Source organism: Acinonyx jubatus, chromosome A3 (genome assembly GCF_027475565.1).
Source record: "Acinonyx jubatus isolate Ajub_Pintada_27869175 chromosome A3, VMU_Ajub_asm_v1.0, whole genome shotgun sequence".
Taxonomy (NCBI): domain Eukaryota; kingdom Metazoa; phylum Chordata; class Mammalia; order Carnivora; family Felidae; genus Acinonyx; species Acinonyx jubatus.
Window position 1 is genome coordinate 51,083,084 of NC_069388.1, and position 18,736 is coordinate 51,101,819.

Consider the following 18,736-nt stretch of genomic DNA (forward strand, 5'->3'; position numbering starts at 1 on the left):
CCAGAATGTGGTCTATCGTGTTGACTATTCTATACGAGCTTGATAAGAGTGTATATTATGCTACTGCTGGATAAAGTAGTCTCCCGATGTCAATTTCCAGTTAATGATGGTGTTGAACATAGTTCAACTATGTTCTTACTAATTTTCTGCTGGGTGTTGAAGTCTCTAATTATAATTGTGGTTTTGTCTATTTCTCCTTTTACTTCTACTGGGTTTGCTTCCCATGTTTTACAGCTCTGTTGTTTGGTAGAGACACATTTGGGATTGCTACATCTTCTTGGTAGACTGATCCTTTACATAACCCCTGTCTCTGGTAAGTTACTTTGCCCTGAAGTCTACTTTATCTGATATCTATATCTGATATACTAACACTATCACTCCTGATTTCCTTTGATTTAAAAAAAATTTTTTTCTTTAACATTTATTTATTATTGAGAGACAGAAAGACACAGAGCATGAGCAGGGGAGGGGTAGAGAGAGAGGAAGACACAGAATCTGAAGTAGGCTCCAGGCTCTGAGCTGTCAGCACAGAGCCTGACGCGGGGCTCGAACTCATGAACAATGAGATCATGACCTGAGCTGAAGTCGGTTGCTTAACCAACTGAGCCACCCAGGTGCCTGATTTCCTTCAATTGATGCTTGCATGTTATATCTTTTCGCATCCTTTTCCTTTCAATCTGCCTATATCATTATACTATATTTGAAGTGAGTTTCTTACATATGATATAGTTGGGCCACACTGTTTAACCTACTCCATAAAATTCTGTCTTATAATTTGTATACTTAACCTACTTACATTTAATGTAATTACTGATATATTGGGGCTTAAGTCTGCCATTTGTTTTTTGTTTATTCTGTTTGTTTGTTTTCTTTTTCCTTTTTGTGGGTTACTTCAACACTTTCTAGAATTCCAGTTTGATTTGTCTAGTTTTAAGGGTATCTCTCTGATATCTTTGTGGCTGCTCTAAGTATACCATATATATGTAACTTATAGTCCTCAGGTGTCCTCATTTTACCACCTTGAGTGATGTATACAAAACTTTCTCCTATAACCCTTTACCATCCCTGTTTAAAAATTTTCTCTACATTAATTTAAAATCACATCACTGTTACAATTTTGCTTCATTCATCAAACATAACTTTGAAAATTCAAAAGCAGAAAGTCTATAGTATTTATTCACATTTATGCTTTACCATGTTCTTTCTTCATTCTTAAGGTTCCACGGTTCATTCTTTTAAATTTTTTTTAATGTTTATTTATTCTTGAGAGAGAGACAGAGACAGAGTGTGAGTGGGGAGGGTCAGACAGAATTTGAAGCAGGTTCCAGGCTCTGAGCTGTCAACACAGAGCCTGACATGGGGCTCGAACTCACGAACTGTGAGATCATAACCAGAACTGAAGTCAGATACTTAACCGACTGAGCCACCCAGGTGCCCCATGGTTCATTCTTTTATAATTTCCTTTCTGTTTAGAGAACTTCTCTTACCCATGGGGGAACAGTGAGGGGAGTGAGGTGTTAAGATCTGCTGATCACAAATTCCCTTAGTTTGTCTTCATGAGAATTTACTGCATCCCTTCTATTCCTGAAGGATATTTTCAGAGAATATAGAATACCAAGTGACAATTATTCCTTCTAAATTTGAAAATATTACGCCAATACCCTTTTGGCCTCCATAGTTTCTGATGAAAACTCTGCTGTCATCCAAATTCTCTCCTATAAAGGTAAGGTGTCATTTTTCCCCTCTCTGGCTGCTTTCAAGGTTTTTTTTTTTTAGGTCTTTAGTTCTCAGAAATTTAATCATTATGCATCTTGGACTGAATTTCTTTGGGTTTATTCTGTTTGTGGCTTGTGCAGCTTCTTGAATCTGTATGTTGATGTTTCCTGCAAACTGGGGAAATTTTCAGCCATTATTTCCTCTAGTATTTTTCTACCCTACCCCCTATCCCTCTCCTTTCAGAATTAAAATGACACAAAGTTAGCTCTTTTGTTATAGTTCCACAAGTCCCTGAGGCTTTGTTTTTTCCCCCCAGTCTATTTTATCTCTGTGGTTCACACTGGGTAATTTTTACTATTTTACATTCCAGTTCACTGATTCCTTCCTCAATCCCCTTCAGTTGAACCCATCCACTATTGAGTTCTCCATTGAGATTTTTATTTTGGTTATTATATTTTTGAGCTGCAGAACTTCCATTTGAATCTTCTTTATATCTTATTTCTTTGCTCTGGCTTTCTACTTCCTCATTTGTTTCAAGCATCTTCACAATAGCTCACTGAAGCATTTTTATTATGACTGCTTTAAAATCTCTGTCAGATAATTCTAACATTTCTGTCATCTTGGTGCTAAAATCTATTTATTGTCCTTTTTTCTTCACTTTGAGATTTTCCTGGTTCTTGCTAGGATAAATTAGTTCCTAATAAAACATGAATATTTTCATACTATGTTATGAAACTGGCTTTCTCTGAAATCTCTTTGGCAAAGGAGTGCCCTCATTACTGCCAAATGGAGGTGGAAGTATATGTTCCCCATTGGCCTCTGTTGACACCCAAGATGGGGATTCTTCACTAATGGTGAGCCAGGATGAGAGTTCTAGTTCCCCACATTGTCTCTACTAACACTGTGATAATTGGGAGAGGGGGGCAGTAATTACCAGCTGGTGAGTATGAAAGTCTTGATTCCTTGACATTCACTGACCCCACCATGACAGAGGTGTTGGGGTGCCTGGGTCCAGCCTGGTGAGTCTAGTCTCCCCCTTGGACTCTGCTGGCATGAGTAGTGGTGTGGCCACAGTTTTTTCTGGGTGTTTGACTGGAGTACAGCATATGCTGTCTAGATGTTTTATATCGTGTTAGACTGTCTCTCTCCTGGTCTTTTGGCTACAGAGAGCAGCCCTTTGTTGTGGCTTTTTGATCTGATCTGTTGGCATTTCCAGACTGCCAGATTCTTCAGCTCCAAGTCTGGAATATATACGTTAAAACCCAGAGAATTTAGTATGCTGCTGGGATCTGATGAACAGATTTAGCAAGCTACCAAAACACATAAACCTTACTTAGATGCCAATTCAGAATACCTCTAAAATAAAATGGATATCTGAAATAAATGGAAAGTTTAACTGAGTAGTTGATGATACCAAGGAATTGTTAGTAATATTTTTCAGGTGTGATAATGATGTTGTAGTGACATTTAAAAAGTTTTATTAGAAGAGTCCTTATCTTTTAAGGATACATATTAAAATCTTTATGATATGCCATAGGAAAGAGGAATGAAAAAAGATTGGCCCTCAAAGATTTACCATCAGTCAGTAATTAGTGAAGCTGAGTGGTAGCACATGGGGATACATTAATCCCTCCAGTTTTGTAAATGTCTGAAATTCTCCATAATAAAAAATTTAAAAGTACAGATTTCATGACATTTTCCCCCAAGAAGTACGGGAATAGGGTGAGCAATCTGCAGTTAGTATGATCCCCCCACGCTGTTGGTCTGTGGCCCATGTATTGAGACTGAGAGTCACGAATCTCCCCTACAATGTTCCAAATAAAGCAGCCCCTGGTTCAACACTGCCATGACCGATATGTCTCTACCTCCAAAGAGATCTCAATAAACATTTGACTGATCCCCACATCTTAAATAAATAACAGTAAGTCTATAACAGGTGACAAATGATCGTTTCCTCCTTTAAATTTCTAAAAGACTTTTTAAAACTTCTCCCATGATACCTGTATACACATATGAGATGCAATACAAAGTAGATAAATGTAATCCTTCACTATATTATAATATGCTCCACAGCATACACAAATGAATGCACACTGAATTGGAACTATCTTCCCAAATTTATAATACTTTAGTATATACAAGCATAGATAGCCAAGAGTTCAAACTTAACATAGGAGTCACTTGTGTGTTGCACACAAGTATGCACACACTAAATTTAAGTAAATAACTTTATCTTATCCAATATGTTCTCTAGGAGGCCAAGAAAGAAAAGACTAACAAGAGGTTGAAGCAGCCAGGGAAACCATCTTCAAGTTTAAGCTGGGCCTTGAGCACAAGATTTGGAACTCTCTGCCTCACAAAAAAGGAAAAACCAAGTTCAGAAAGAAGAACTGTTGTATGTCTGGCAATAAGATGATGTAAAGAAAGAGTAGTGGGGAATAAAACTGGATAGGCTGGCTGGCACGCGAAGATAAGAGAAAGATTTGAAACACAGGCAAAGTAGAGAGCTCTGACCTACTGAATACTGAAGCAAATGGAGGAGACACAGGTGAACCCCGGCTCTGTCATGAATGTGGAACTTGGTGAGTTCTTCATCTCTTGAGTTTAGATCACTCATCTGTAAAAGTGGGCATAAAAAAACTCTACCTCACGATGTGACTGTGAAGGTAAAATTTGTTACATAAATGTTCAACATCTTTAAAGTACTTTTTGTCGAAGTAGGTAATTAATAAAAGGTGGTTATCACTAAGAAAGCTTTCAAAAGCTTTGTCAGTGGACTGACAATGAAACGAAATTATCTAAATAAACATGGATGACTAAACATCGTTTGAATTTCTTCCTAATGTTTCATGGGTGCTGGGTCTCCACCACTAGTATACACTACACTGAAGAGTTAAGTTAAACCAAATGTGAAAGCTATGTTGTTTTACTCAAAGTGTGATGGGTTTATTCAACGGTGTCACAGGCACTAAGCAGAACCAGCACTGAATTTTCCATTCACTAACAAATGAAGAAATAAAAGGAGAAATAAAGTTGATTTAAATCTAGTTTGTTTTTCTTTGGACATTTAACAAATTTTGATTAAGACATTCCTTTAGATTCAGAGATCACAATTTGGCAGAAAAAGTTAGACATATACACAAACAGGTATAACACAAAACAGAAGCTGATAACTACCAAAAAAAGTCTAAATGCTTTCAGAGGACAAACACAAGCTCTGAATCCCTAATTCCCCAAGCACACAACAAGGGCTCAATAAATGTTCCAGAAATTCATTATTTCATGAGAGAAGTGGCAGTTTTGTCCCAAGTGCCAAAAAGACACAGGAGAATACGTTTTCTGGCCCAAAAGAATAGTATGAACAAAGACACAGGGACGGGAAACACTAGATGTTTTCAGAAAATGGCAAGTAGGTGAGAGTTTAGTGAAACACAGACTAAGGGAACAGTGTGTGACAAGGCTATAAAGACAGGCTGGGGCCAGACCACAAAGAGCCTTAAACTTTAGGCTCAAGAGTTTGGACTTTGTGATAGGCAATAAAAAGCCTTCTCAATATTCTGAAAAGTGGAGTAATATGAACAAAGTGGTGCTGCAGGAAAATCTGGAGCCAACATGAATGACAGAATAGTCAAACTGGAAGACACTCTAGAGTTGAGACCATGTCTTATTTGCCTTTTCAATCCCCACAGCTGTATGTGCACTGTACCTTATATATTAAAAAATCTGTGGAATCTACTGAATTGAGAAGAAGGAACAACCAGCTGTGGCAGAGGCAGCAACTGCATCCCCTCTCTTCCATATTATATTAGTAAGGCAGATTCCATACGGAATAGCAATGCGTCCAGCTTTAAAACAAAAAAACACACAAAAACAAAATCAACAACTACTACACTTACCAATGAGAAATAATTTACAATCTGTTTAAGCAGCTGGTATATTTGTCACTTAACTGATATATCAGTAAAGAAGCCTATCGATAGGAAGGAAACTCTCAGACTATGCCATGCGAGGGCAGTGGACATGTGTGGGTAAAAAGACCTAAGGCTCTGGGAATGAACAAATACAATCACCATCATGTGTGCCTACGAATCCCATGCCCCAAAAAACGCATTTCACAAAAGGAATCCACCTGAAAAAAAGAGTGACATCCAGGACCTCTGTGACAGAACAAATCTAAAGCAACATTTAATAATTCATTTGGACATTTCCAGAATCACTATGTTAATGGGGCTCAGATAGATAAAAGGCTCAGCCTTCAAGGCATTTACAATCTAGATAGGAAGATAAAATATATATGTAACAAACTATTAACAGTGCAATTTGAATGCAGTAATAGAACAAACTAATGTAGCACAGCAGAGAGGACTCCACACTATCTTCAAAGTTTGGGGTCTAGTCCTAAGCACTAGAGCCACTCATTCTGTGGCCTTGAACAGAGATAAATAAAATTACCTCTCTATCCAACTCCTGACCTATAAAATAAAGGAACAGTTTAGTGGACTACTATAGTAGGCCCACAAAAGCATTGAATACATCAGTTTAGTAGATTCTTTTTCCCATATGAAAACATTTTTTAAATGCTAGGCAAATTTCTTAGATCTTCATGTTACTGTAATTGTGTTTTCAGTATATGCTAACAGAAAGCATACAGTACAAAAATGCTACCACAAATCTCATAACACTTTTAAAAGAATCTGTACTTTATCAACATTTAAATGACAAACAGGAACATACAAAATTATGTGTTCCACCTCAAATGTTTAATATGCATATATATTTTATTTTGCATTCTCTAAGTCTTCCCCAGCCTTAATATTGTTTTCTTACACTCACTTGAAAGGTAATCAGGACGAGGGTGGAAAAGTTAGTAAGAAAGGAATGAGAAAGAAATATGGATAAAAAAAAATTCTAAGGTAGGAATTCAGCAAGAATGTGGGTACAGGAAGTAAAGGAAAGGAAGAAATCACAAAGGACTGAATCAATGAAATTAACAAACAGTGAGGTCAGAAGTTGTAAGCTTGGAAAAAACAACCAGGATGATAGGAAAAAATCAACATCAACAACTACAGTTAACTATTAACTGAACACCTACTATGTTCCTGGCATGAAGTCAGACCCATTAAAAAATTTTACATGCACAAGGTTAAAAAAAATCAAAACAGGGGGCCTAGGTAGCTCAGTCAGTTGAACGTCTGACTTCAGCTCAGGTCATGATCTCATGGTTTGTGAGTTTAAGTCCCATATCAGGCTCACTGCTGTCAGCACAGAACCCACTTCATATCCTCTGTCTCCCTCTCTCTGACCCATTCCTGCTTGTGCTATCAAAGAAATAAAAAGTAAACATTAAAAAAGATTTTTAAAAAAATCAAAACCGTACGAAAAGGCACATAGTAAAAAAATTCCCCTCTCATTCTAGATTCCTAAATTCCTTAGATTCATAGACTGCCTCTCCAGGGGCAACAATGACTAACAACTACATTTGTATCTTTCAGAAATCTTTATATTTGCCATTATATTTAATGCTCACAATGATTCTCTGAGATAGATATTACTTCATAAATTAAGGAAATAAGCCTTAAAGAGCTTAACCGGGTAAGGCCACAGAGCCATGAAGGGACAGAAGTGGGACTGGAACATGGGTCCAACCATCCATGCACACACCTACTCTACCCTCAGGTATCTCCTATGGAAGCACTGGCACAGATGTTCAAAGGGCTTATAATAACAAAAATCTGGAACTGAAATGTCTATCAAGGGCTGGTTATGTAAGTCACATCACATGCATACTTTGAACTACTATACACAGTCAATCTAAAGTTAAAACTTACAGTAGATCTAAATATGCCACACAGGAAAACCTGTAAGACAGCTTATTAAGTTAGAAAAAACAACTGCCAGGAAGGGGGTGTCATAGACTCTGGGTCTGGAGTTCTTTCTTGTCCAGCAAGAAAGTGGGATGCAGGATTAAAAATGCGAGAGATGGGGCGCCTGGGTGGCGCAGTCGGATAAGCGTCCGACTTCAGCCAGGTCGTGATCTCGCGGTCCGTGAGTTCGAGCCCCGCGTCGGGCTCTGGGCTGATGGCTTGGAGCCTGGAGCCTGTTTCCGATTCTGTGTCTCCCTCTCTCTCTGCCCCTCCCCCGTTCATGCTCTGTCTCTCTCTGTCCCAAAAAAAAATAAACAAAAAATGTTGAAAAAAAAATTAAAAAAAAAATGCGAGAGATGCTAACATCCAGGAGAAGACAAGAGCCCCAAGTAAGGGTCCTTGCTCCGTTTTTATTGGGATCAGAAGGTTTACAAATGTGGTGATGGGTGTGCACAAAGAGACCATGAATCTGTGAACATTAACTCAAGGGCAGGAGGGAAAGGGGGTTTTGAAGATATGCGGGATTAGGGGTTTGGGTCAATACAAAACAAAATCCTGGTGCCAGGCAGAAGGTTGTTTACAGCAGACATAAGGCCCCACCTCTGTTTACCTAAACTGGCCTAGGGGACAAGAAAGACAAAGCATGCTATCTCAGGGTCAACAGGCACCTTTCTTTTGCTAATTAGCTCCCCTCTGGGCAACTTCACTCTGCTGAGGTCCATTGCCCTATTTACCTGTTTACCTAATTTGGTCCTTCCTTCTTGCGAAAGCAGCTTTCAGCTATTACTAAATTGGGGGGCATTTCCACCCTGAATACCTAATCTTGTTTACCTCATCTTGGATGTTTTCATCCTGAGGTTCCCTATTCCTATACCTTTGTCCTATACTGAGAGCCTCTGCCCCACTTTACCTATTCTGGGGGACTTTGCCCCGTTTACCTAATCTTATTTACCCAAACTTGGGTGTGTATATCCTATGGCTTTCTATTTCTTTATGCCTTCCTAACCCATGGGTGCAAGCTCAGGGAATTCCTAAGCTTATTCCCCACATTGGGGCAATACTGTTTAATGGGCCTAGAGTTTCAGTTTGGGATAATGAGAAAGTTCTGGAGATGTACAGTGGTGATGGTTGTACCCCAATGTGAATGTACTTAATGCCATTGAATGTACACTGAAAAATGATTAAGATGGTACATTTTGTTACATGTATTTTACTAAAATTTAAAAAATATCTTTAAAAAAAGCAATTGCAAAACAGTACAACTATATGATTGCATTTTTATACACAGAGAATGTGTGTGTGTATATACATATTTTTTGCAAACAGTTTTTATCTGTTTTTATCACTTTATCATACATGACCCTCAGACATCCTGGTAAGACCCCAGACTTCAGGTGTCTCCCACCCCCAACATATCTGTCAGCATTCGAACTCAATTGCTAGCACCCTTTTACCTACCCTACACAGAACACACTATTCAGAGCCTGACTTATCTGCAACTTCCCAACCCTTATGTTAAATGTCCTTGTGGACTCATCAAACTCCAAAACAGGCTCCAACATGAAGGAAAAAAAAAAAAAGAAATATGCAGGAAAATGCTTCCACCTCTCCCCCCTGTGAACTCCAGTGTAGAAATGTCTGATGAGATCAAATAAAAGAGATGAGATGATATCAGTATGAGGGGAGATAAAACCACTGTGGGGTAGAATGCACAGTGTGTAGCAGCAGGTGAAGCAGCCTTTGCTTCTCAAGTATCTTAAAATTGAAGTTTTTGGAAGACAACATGGCAACAGTCCAGCATGTAATGTAGATAATACTCCTGTGGGTGGGAAACCACAGCTTAAAGCGTAATTACAAGAAATGTAAAATCGACAAATGGCCTGAGATGTTTTGTCTTCTATTTAAGTGCAACCTTAACTAAGAACATGACCTACACTGGGGTTTATTTAAATGATTATCTGAAGAACAAACACAACACTATTAAAAATAGAGACTCTCAGAGCAAAGCTCTGCTCTCCCATTATAGATCTGCTATAGCTATTGAAGTTTCTCTGACCCAGTGGAGGGGCAGAAAGGCCCTCTCTAGGAAGACAGGAAAGCTCAAGTGCTATATCCACATTGGGCAAGAGAAAGAGCTTTCCAGAAGACGGTTCAAGGGACTACCAAAAAGGAAAGGGATGGGAATGATAATACGTGGAATCTAAAAAACAAAAATGAACAAACAATATAAAACACAAACAGCCTCAGAGAACAAACTGGTGGTCACGGGGTGGGGGAGATGTGGCAGGGGATGGGGGCAAGGGCAAAACAGGTGAAGGGCATTTACAGATTTCCAGTTCTAAAATAAATTAAGTCAAGGTGATAAAAATCACAACATAGGGAATACAGCCAATAATTCTGTAACAACACTGTATGGTGACATGATAACTGCATTTACCGTGGTGAGCAATTTGTAACGTATGCACTTTGTAATGTATGGAATTGTCCAATAACTATGTTGTACACCTGAAACTAATATAACATTGCAGATCAATGATAAAACTTAAAAAAAATCAAGACAGCATTCCTGTTGGATTGTTGTCTCTAAGCTCACACGGCACAGAACAACCAGAATTGAAGGTATCTTTTCACCACCTAATTTTCATTAGTTTTTTTAAAAGTGAAGAGCCCAATTTCCTCACCAATACAAACAAACAGGCATACAGCACTGAAGTTTTAGGAAGACCCTTGCTGCCATGACATTCTCCCTTTTCATAACAGCACTAGTCATCCTGTCCTGAAAATCCTTAAGGGCAGAAAACTGCTTTTTCCATAGTGGTTCTTCAAGTCTTAGCTAGTAAGTCCCACTAAAAACTTCCAAAACCAGAACACACACACTACAACAAGCCTTTAATATATATTTTAAGAGAAATCTTTCTATATATTCTTTTAAAAATATCTGCACTTCCCTCATCATTTAGGATTATGTCATTAACAGTGGTTCTCAAAATGTAGTCTCAAAACCCTGGAGGAGGTGGTGGCTGGGTGGGGGGTGGGGGGGGGGGGTAATCTCCAAGACCTTTACAAGAGGTCTGGGAGATCAAAACCCTGTTAATAATGGTGCCAAGAAGTTCCAAAAAAAGTTGCTGTAGCCTTTTGCACTGTACTGACACTTTCACTGACAACGCAAAAGCAAAAGTGGGTATAAGTGGGTATAAAAGCTGGTCGCTTAGTGGTGCAACTGAATTCCAGCCACTTTGAAATAATCCATCAATTTCTTAGAAAGTGAAAACTGAAATTACCATACAATCCAGCAACTACACTCTTGGACATTTATCCCAGAGAAAGGAAAACTTGTTATCTACATAAAAACCAGTTCATAGTATCTTTATTAACAGTCCACACCTGGAAATAGCCCAAAGATCCTTCAACTGGAGAACAGACTGTCCCATACCCATACCATGGAGTACTACTCAGCCACAACAAAGAACTACAGCTTGGAGGCATGTCCAGGGAATTAAGCTGGATTTTATAAAAGGCAATCCCAAAAGGTTACATATGTCTGATTTGCTTCTATAAAATTTTTGAAATGACAACATTTTAGAAATGCTAAACAGATGAGTGGTTTCCAGGCTTTAAGAAAGAGGAAGAAACATGGAGGTGGGTGTGGGTATAATACGGCAACACGTGGGATCCTTGTGGTCCTGGAACTCACTGTTCTAGTTCTTGACTGTGGTGATAGACACATGCACCACCACCCGTGATAAAATTACACAGAACTGAATACACACCCACCCACCACCACCCCCCCCCACACACACACATGACTAGGAAATATGAATAAAACTGATGGATTGTATTACCATCAATATCATGATTGTGATACTGTACTACGATTTTGCAAAATATCATTGGGGGAAACTGGGTAAAGGATACACTGGATCTCTCTTAATTATTTTTTATAACTGTATGTGAAACTATAAAAACTTCAATTAAAGAGGGGCACCTGGGTGGCTCTGTGGGTTAAGCGTCTGACTCTTGATTTTGGCTCAGGTCATGATCTCCCAGTTTTGTGGTTTTGAGCCCCACTCAGGTCATGATCTCGCAGTTTGTGAGATGGAGCCCCACATGAAGCTCTGCACGACAGCATGGAGCTGCTTGGTATTCTCTCTCTCTCTCTCTCTCTCTCTCTGCTCCTCCTCAACTTGCACACATGCACGCACACCCTCTTTCTCTCAAAATAAATAAATGAACTTAAAAATTTTTCAATTAAAGAATGCATACCTATGTTCATAGCATCATTATTCACAATAGGTAAAACATACAGCAATCCAAGTAACCATCAAAAGATGAACAGATAAAGAAAACAAATGAATGGTACTTATAAACAAGAGAATATTATTCAGCTCTAAAAAGCAAGGAAATTCTGACATGCTACAACATGGATGAACCTTGAGCATATTATGCCAAGTGAATGAAATAAGCCAATCACAGAAAGACAAACACTGTATATAATTGATTCCACATATATGAGGTACCTGGAATCATCAAAATCAGAGACAAAAATCAGAATAGGAGTTACCAGGGGTTGATAGGGAGGGAGGAAAAGAAAGTTGTCGTTTAATGGGTACAGAGTTTCAGTTTTGTAAAATGAAAAGAATTCCAGAGATGCATGGGTGGTGGTGATGGTCATCCAACAACACGAATGTACTTAATACCAAAAAAAAAAAAAAAAAAAAAAGTATTGCTAATAGCAAATTCAAGATGGGAAGGGGATGGGATCAAGGAGGGATGCTAGATCAGGAAGGTGTTCAAGGGCCTTAAAAGGAAACAGTTTATGTTTTTTATACTGTGTATCCACTGTATCATTATTCTTTATATCTTACATATCTTTTAAATTTTGTATCGACTTGATATTCAGTTAATTTTTCAAAAAACGAAAAAATGTCCTTGATGAAGTGGTACAAATTATTAATGTTATTAAATCTTGACTTTCTTGTTACTTGTGATGAAAAGGGAGGTATGCATACAGCAGTTCTGCTGCATACCAAAGTAAGGTGGCTGTCTCCAGGAAAAGCACATGTGTCCCTGAGTGATGAGGTGAATTAAATGTTCTTCAGGATATACCATTTTTACTGGAAATAGTAAGTGATAAACTATGGTTTTTAGACTGGTACTTGGCAGACATTTCCTGAGGCTCAAAAAAGTGAGCCTCTCACTTTGAGGAAAACAACTGACAGTAGTTTCCTGCCAATAATAAAAATCAAACTTTCAACTGAAATTCCGAATGGTGGAAACTTGTTGCCACCACCTTGAGCTTGGCATGTTCTCATACTTAAAGAGATTTCTAATGAAATCAGTGGTAATATTAACAAATATTATCCCGTAGTATAGTATAATGAAATGTGTCAGCATTTGGAAGATGTGCCTAACTCTATGAACCAACATTTTCCAAATGACCAACACATGATGTTACAATGGGTAACAAGTCCATTCAAACTGCAAGACAGACCAATGAATTTTAACCTAAAAGAGTGTGAAAAGCTCACTGGTAAGGCTTCAGATTCCACTTCCAAACGAATCTACCATTGGGGGTAGCAGCAAAAAAATATCCACAAATTATCTGAAAAAGGTATTAAAACACTCCTCCCTTTTCCAACGACATATTTGTGTAAGACCAGATTTTCTTCACACAGTTCAACCAAAACACATCGCAACAGACTGAATGCAATGCATTTAGGAAACTCTAGTTGTCCTACTATGGCAGACATTTAAGAGATTTGCAAAATGTAAAAGAACACCACTCGTCGCACTGATTTTTTTGTTTAGGAAAATGATTATTTTCATAAAAATGTGTTATGTCTGTTAACATATCATGAATTAACTGTTTCTCTAATGAATTAAACATTTTTAAATGCCTCAGATTTCACTTCTAATCCAGTAAATACCTACAGGAATAACCATCACAAGCAAAAAGTTCTCTTATTTTTAAAATGCGTGCTAAGACCAAGACGTCTGAGAGTCGCTGGTCTATATACGTGCTCCAACGGCTGGGATATGAATTATTCAGTCAACAAGCATCTGCTGTGGGCTGCTGCGCTAAGCCCTCGAAGGGCTTAGGCGGTATTGGACACGTCACCAATAACTAGTGGAACCTCTCATGAGCGGCCGCCAGCCCTGGTCTGAGCGCCCCAGGGGGCAGCGCGGAAGCGTGGCTGCGGGAGACCGGGGACGCGACCGCACTCCGCACTGCGGCCACCGAGGGGCTCGGGCCGAGGCCGGAGCGCGGGGAGACAGGCCGCCCGCCCCCGGCCGGCGCGCAGGCCCGCGAGAAGGCCGGGGAAGCGGTCCGCTGCCGACGTGGCGGGTGCCGAGCGCAGGGCGGCCCCGGCAGGACCCGGCCCTTACCTGTTGGTCATTCCTGCCGCCACGCCCAGCATCTCTCCGCAGTCGGCCGTTGTCCCTCTGCACTTTGGCTGCCGGCGCAGCTCCGACCGCCGTCTCCTCCCTCGCGCTTCGGCCGGCTGCTGGCGGGCTGGCGGGCGGGCCGCAAGCAGGAAGGAGAGGCCAGCAAGGGGCGGGGAGGCCGCCGCCGCCTCCGGCCCGCAAGCCGGCAAATGGCTGGGCGTGCCGCGCGGGGGCGCGCGCGGAACCGGGTCCAGGAGAGGTGGGCGCGGGGACCCGGCCCGCGGCGCGGCGAAACGCTGCCTCTTCCCCGCCCTAGCCCCGCCCCGCCGGCCCCGCCCCCCCTTGGCCGGTCCTTGGCCCGGCTCCCCGCCTGGTTCCCCGCCCACCCCGTCTGGCTCCGCCTCCAACTCCTTCCCTTCCGGGGCCTCGTCCTGCCTCCGGCCAGTCCTCGGCCCCACCTCGCTAACTTTAGCACTGCCCACCCCACACTCCGGCGCCGATCCGCTCCCAGGACCGCCCCGGATGGCCCCGCCCCCAATACGCCCCCGCATCTAGGCCCCGCCCAGTCCCACCTTTTCCCCCCCCCCCCCCCCCCCCCCGCTCCATCCCGCGTCTCGGCACCGCCCAGTCCCGCCCTACCGTCACAGCCCCGCTTCCAGCTCCTCCTCAGCTCCGCCTCAGCTCCGCCCCGAGGCACGCGCACGAGACCAACCCTGGGTGGTGGAGAAAAAGGCCCTAGGGCCAGACGGCGGCTTCCCCAGAGCTCCAGGCTTACGCTGGACGTAGTGGGACTGGCCTCTGCTGCTCCTCTGGGGTGACGCTGTCACCCCGCGAGCGGAGGAACTGTTAGGTTTTCCTTCTTCGAGACACCTCTGGCTGGGGTGACGGACCGCGTGGCTCTGCCCGAAGACTTTGGGCCCAGAGTGTTGGAATTCCACCCCATCTGGGTGAGGGGTCCCGAGGAGACTCCGTAAGAAGGTGAATGAAGTAAGCTCCCCAGACTCTCGGAGCGGTCCTTCTCTGCATTGGCCAGTACTGAATCCCTGTTTACGAAGCCTGGCACGTTCTGGGGTGCCCTCTAGGATTTCACAGCGCTGACAAATGGTGAATTTGGGAAAGTTAATCTTTTTTTGAGATGGTCTTGTCTCTGCATTGTTTCTTCTCTTGCTGGTTCTCATCCTCTTTGCTTATTACCTCCACCAAAACCTGAACTCTACCAAGGATGTAATATAGGTTACACAGCACAAATATACATGATCTCTTCAGGATATCAGGTCTTATAACCATGTGCCCCACCAGCCTGTATATGTGCGGAGTGGTCACTGGATGACTTTGATATTCTTATATCAAAATTCTAAACAGAGCAAGGGTTTACATGTAAAAAGGGGGAGCATAGTAAAATATTAGAGGAAAACACAGGAGAAAAAAATTAAGGTTGCTCTGGAGAGATACTTTCCAAACAGGATACAAACCCCAGAAGTCCTAAAATTAAAGATGAATAAATGTGACCAAATAGGAATATTAAAATTTCTACATAGCAAACAAAAATATGAGAAATAGCAACCAAAAAAGGTCTAATTTCCTTATTACAAAAGGAGTCAGTAAGAAAAAGTTCAACCACTCAGAAAAATAGACAAGGTATATACACAGGTTTACACAGAAAAAGAAATAGAAATGACTTTTAAAAGTACAAGAAGGTATCCAATGTCATAATTAAAATGTTAAAAAAATTTCACATAAAGGCAAAGATTAAAGTTTGACAATATGCTGTTCTGATGAGAATATAGGGAGCACAGGTACTTTGATTTACTGATGATGGAAGAATAAATCTACACAATTTTTACTGAGGACAAGTTAGCAATATCTATCACAATGTAAAATTCAGCTCCACTTTGACCCAGAAAGTCCACATTTTGGACTTTATCTTACAAATGTATTGTGTGCACATAAAAACTCTGTACAAGTTTTAAAGATACAAGGGGAAATAATTATAAACTAAATGATAAAATGACTGGGATTTTCTTTAAAATAAAAGGTGGGGGTGAGGGATATAGGTAAGAATGTCAGTGAAACAAAACTGGCCAGAAGTTGGTAATTGTTGAAACTGGGTCATTGGTACATGGAGTTCTTCATATTAGTTTGCCTACTTTAGTGTATATTTGAAATTCCATAATGAAAGGTTTTTTAAATGGAAACCAGAAGAATGTAAAAGGAGAGTCATTGCAGTTTTGTTTTTAAGAGCAACTGAGACAGTTTATTAACCAGGATATTAATTTTAAAAATTATAGTTTCTATATATAATAATGCTCAGCTCTTAAAATAAGAATGGCTAACAAGTACATGAAAAGATACTCAACAACGCTAATTATTAAGAAAATGCAAATCAAAACCATAATGAGATACCACCTCACCCCCATTAGGATGACTATTATCAACAAGTGTTGGCAAAGATGTAGAAAAATCGGAACTCTGTGTGTTATTGCTAGGAATGTAAAATGGTGCAGCCACTGTGGAAAACACTATGGTGGCTCATCAAAAAATTAAAAATTGAGTCATCCCATGATCCAGCAATCCCCCTTTGGTGTGTATATGTTCAAGAGAACGTAAAGCGAGATCTTGGAGAGATATCTGTACATGCATGTTCATAGCATTATTCACAATAGTCAAAGGTGGAAACAACCCAGTGTTTCAAGGTTTCAAAGTCCATTGAAAGATGAATGGATAAACAAAACGGGTGTATACACACTGAAATATTAGTCAACTATAAAAAGGAAGACAGTTCTGACACATGATAGATAAACCTTGAAGACATGCTAAGGGAAATAACCAGACACAAAAAGACAAATACTGTATCAATCCACTTATATAGGGTCTAATGTGGTCAAATTCATAGAAACAGAAAATAGAATAATGGTTGTCAGGGGCTGGGAAAGGAGAATGGGGTTGATTGATTAATGGGTACAGAATTTCAGTTTTGTAAAAAGAAAAAGTTCTAGAGGTTGGTCCCACAACAATGTGAATGTACTTAACACTACTGAACTGCACATTTTAAAATGGTTAAGCTGGTAAATTTTATGTTTTGTATATTTTACCACAATTTAAAAAATAAAAATAAGGCAGATGTTATGCAGTAATAAAGAATGATTTCCAATGACACATTTTAAATAAGGAAATGACACAAGGGGGAAAAGTTTGTTAAAGTATGCTATCATCACATACACACATTCACCTGCTTGTATATGTAGAAATATCTGGAATGATAAGATATACAAGAAACATAACAGAAATTGAATCTGTAGAAGGACTGGGGACTAAGTGAGGGGCAACATGCACAAGATCTATATTTCCCTAATGGAGTATTATATATTCATTAAAAATTAGTTATGAGACTGTAGCAATATGAGAAAATACACAATATGATTAATTGTATGGGATAAGTTAAAAAGTTTACATAGAGTGTGTGATTTACAAGTAGGTTAAAAATGCTTAGTAATTGTGTTTTGTTTGAAGAACAGTCAATGTGATGTTTTTCTACATTTCTGTTTTTTAGGAAATGATATGCATTGATTTTTAGAAAAAAATAAATATCAAAAAAATTTAAAGACCTTATTTGTCTTGATTTCCCATCTCCTGACAACTTTCATCTCCCACTTCTTTTTGAACAAGCACTTATTTTTTTGCAGTGTTTACCAAGTGCTCCCGTTTTTAAAGGTGAAGTAAAAGATTCATTACTGGATAAATTGCCTTAATTGTTGTTATGCTTATATTTCATAAAGCAGGTTTCCTTATACAGTAGCTTGCTTCCAACATGCTGTAGTTTGTGATCAATTAATCATGCTGTCATTTCAGGATACTTGGCTAAAAACAGTGGCTTCTTCTTGGTTTCTTATTGGTGGTTTTAAAGTTGTAGTTCATTTTTGTCATAGCTATCCTGTCTGTGGAATGTGCTGTCTGGGTGATACTGCTTTCGTGGTTGACCAATATCTGTCACAAAGCTGTAAAAAATGTTGTCTGTTGGTCTTGAATGCTAACTTGAATCTCTTATTGCTCATGTTCCTACAGAGTTTCCCAGAATGAAAACACAGATGTCCCCAAAACTGTTTTGCTCATTTTTGTTCTCACTCCCATTACCCAGCTTTTAAAAATGAAATTTGGTATTTGTAAGTTTGTGTATTATATGTAGGTGTATACATACACACACAAGCACACACACAAATCACATTACTGCAAGTATTTTGAAGGTTGTGTTCATAATAAACACTTATTTAATATGGTTTTTCTTTTTTTCCAACTTCATTAATCTCCAACAAATACTTATATAATAAGAGGCCAGGGAAAAGGGCATTTATTTGTCCCAAAATAGCAGATTAATAACTACCATGCTGCTTTCTGTCTCTATGAACTTGGTCACTCTGCGTACCTCATATAAGTAGAATCACATAGTCTTTGCTTGCTTGCTTGCTTTTATTTTTTTAAAGCTGTTTAGTCTGACATGTTTTCTTTTTTTTTTTAATTTTTTTTGAATGTTTATTTATTTTTGAGAGAGAGAGAGAGAGACAGAGCATGAGTGGGGAGGGGCAGAGAAAGAGGGAGACACAGAATCTGAAGCAGGCTCCAGGCTCCGAGCAGTCAGCACGGAGCCTGATGCGGGGCTCAAATGTTTTAGAGCTGATTTTATACACACTGAAATACCAAAGTTACATATACACGTGGGTCTATTCTGAGCTTACAGTCCTAGTCTATTAGTCACTTTGTCTATCTTTGTGGCC

At 39.9% G+C, this 18,736-nt stretch overlaps 1 protein-coding gene across 5 annotated transcripts in view; it reads right to left on the reverse strand.

Annotated features, from left to right (window-relative positions):
* The window catches only part of LIMS1 (LIM zinc finger domain containing 1), a 154,667-nt gene extending 140,434 nt beyond the window's left edge, over window positions 1-14,233 (reverse strand). Inside the window, exon 1 of one of the 5 annotated variants that reach the window (XM_053200357.1) lies at window positions 13,968-14,233. Coding sequence is in view for 2 of the 5 variants with exons in the window: in XM_053200353.1 (XP_053056328.1) it covers window positions 13,968-13,999 (32 nt within the window). In the remaining 3 variants the exon portion in view is untranslated. Of the gene's footprint in view, window positions 1-4,230; window positions 4,311-13,967 lie in introns of those variants that run through there. The other 4 variants (XM_053200353.1, XM_053200354.1, XM_015074788.3 and 1 more) reach the window with 4 other exon arrangements.
* Window positions 14,234-18,736: the final 4,503 nt, after the last annotated feature.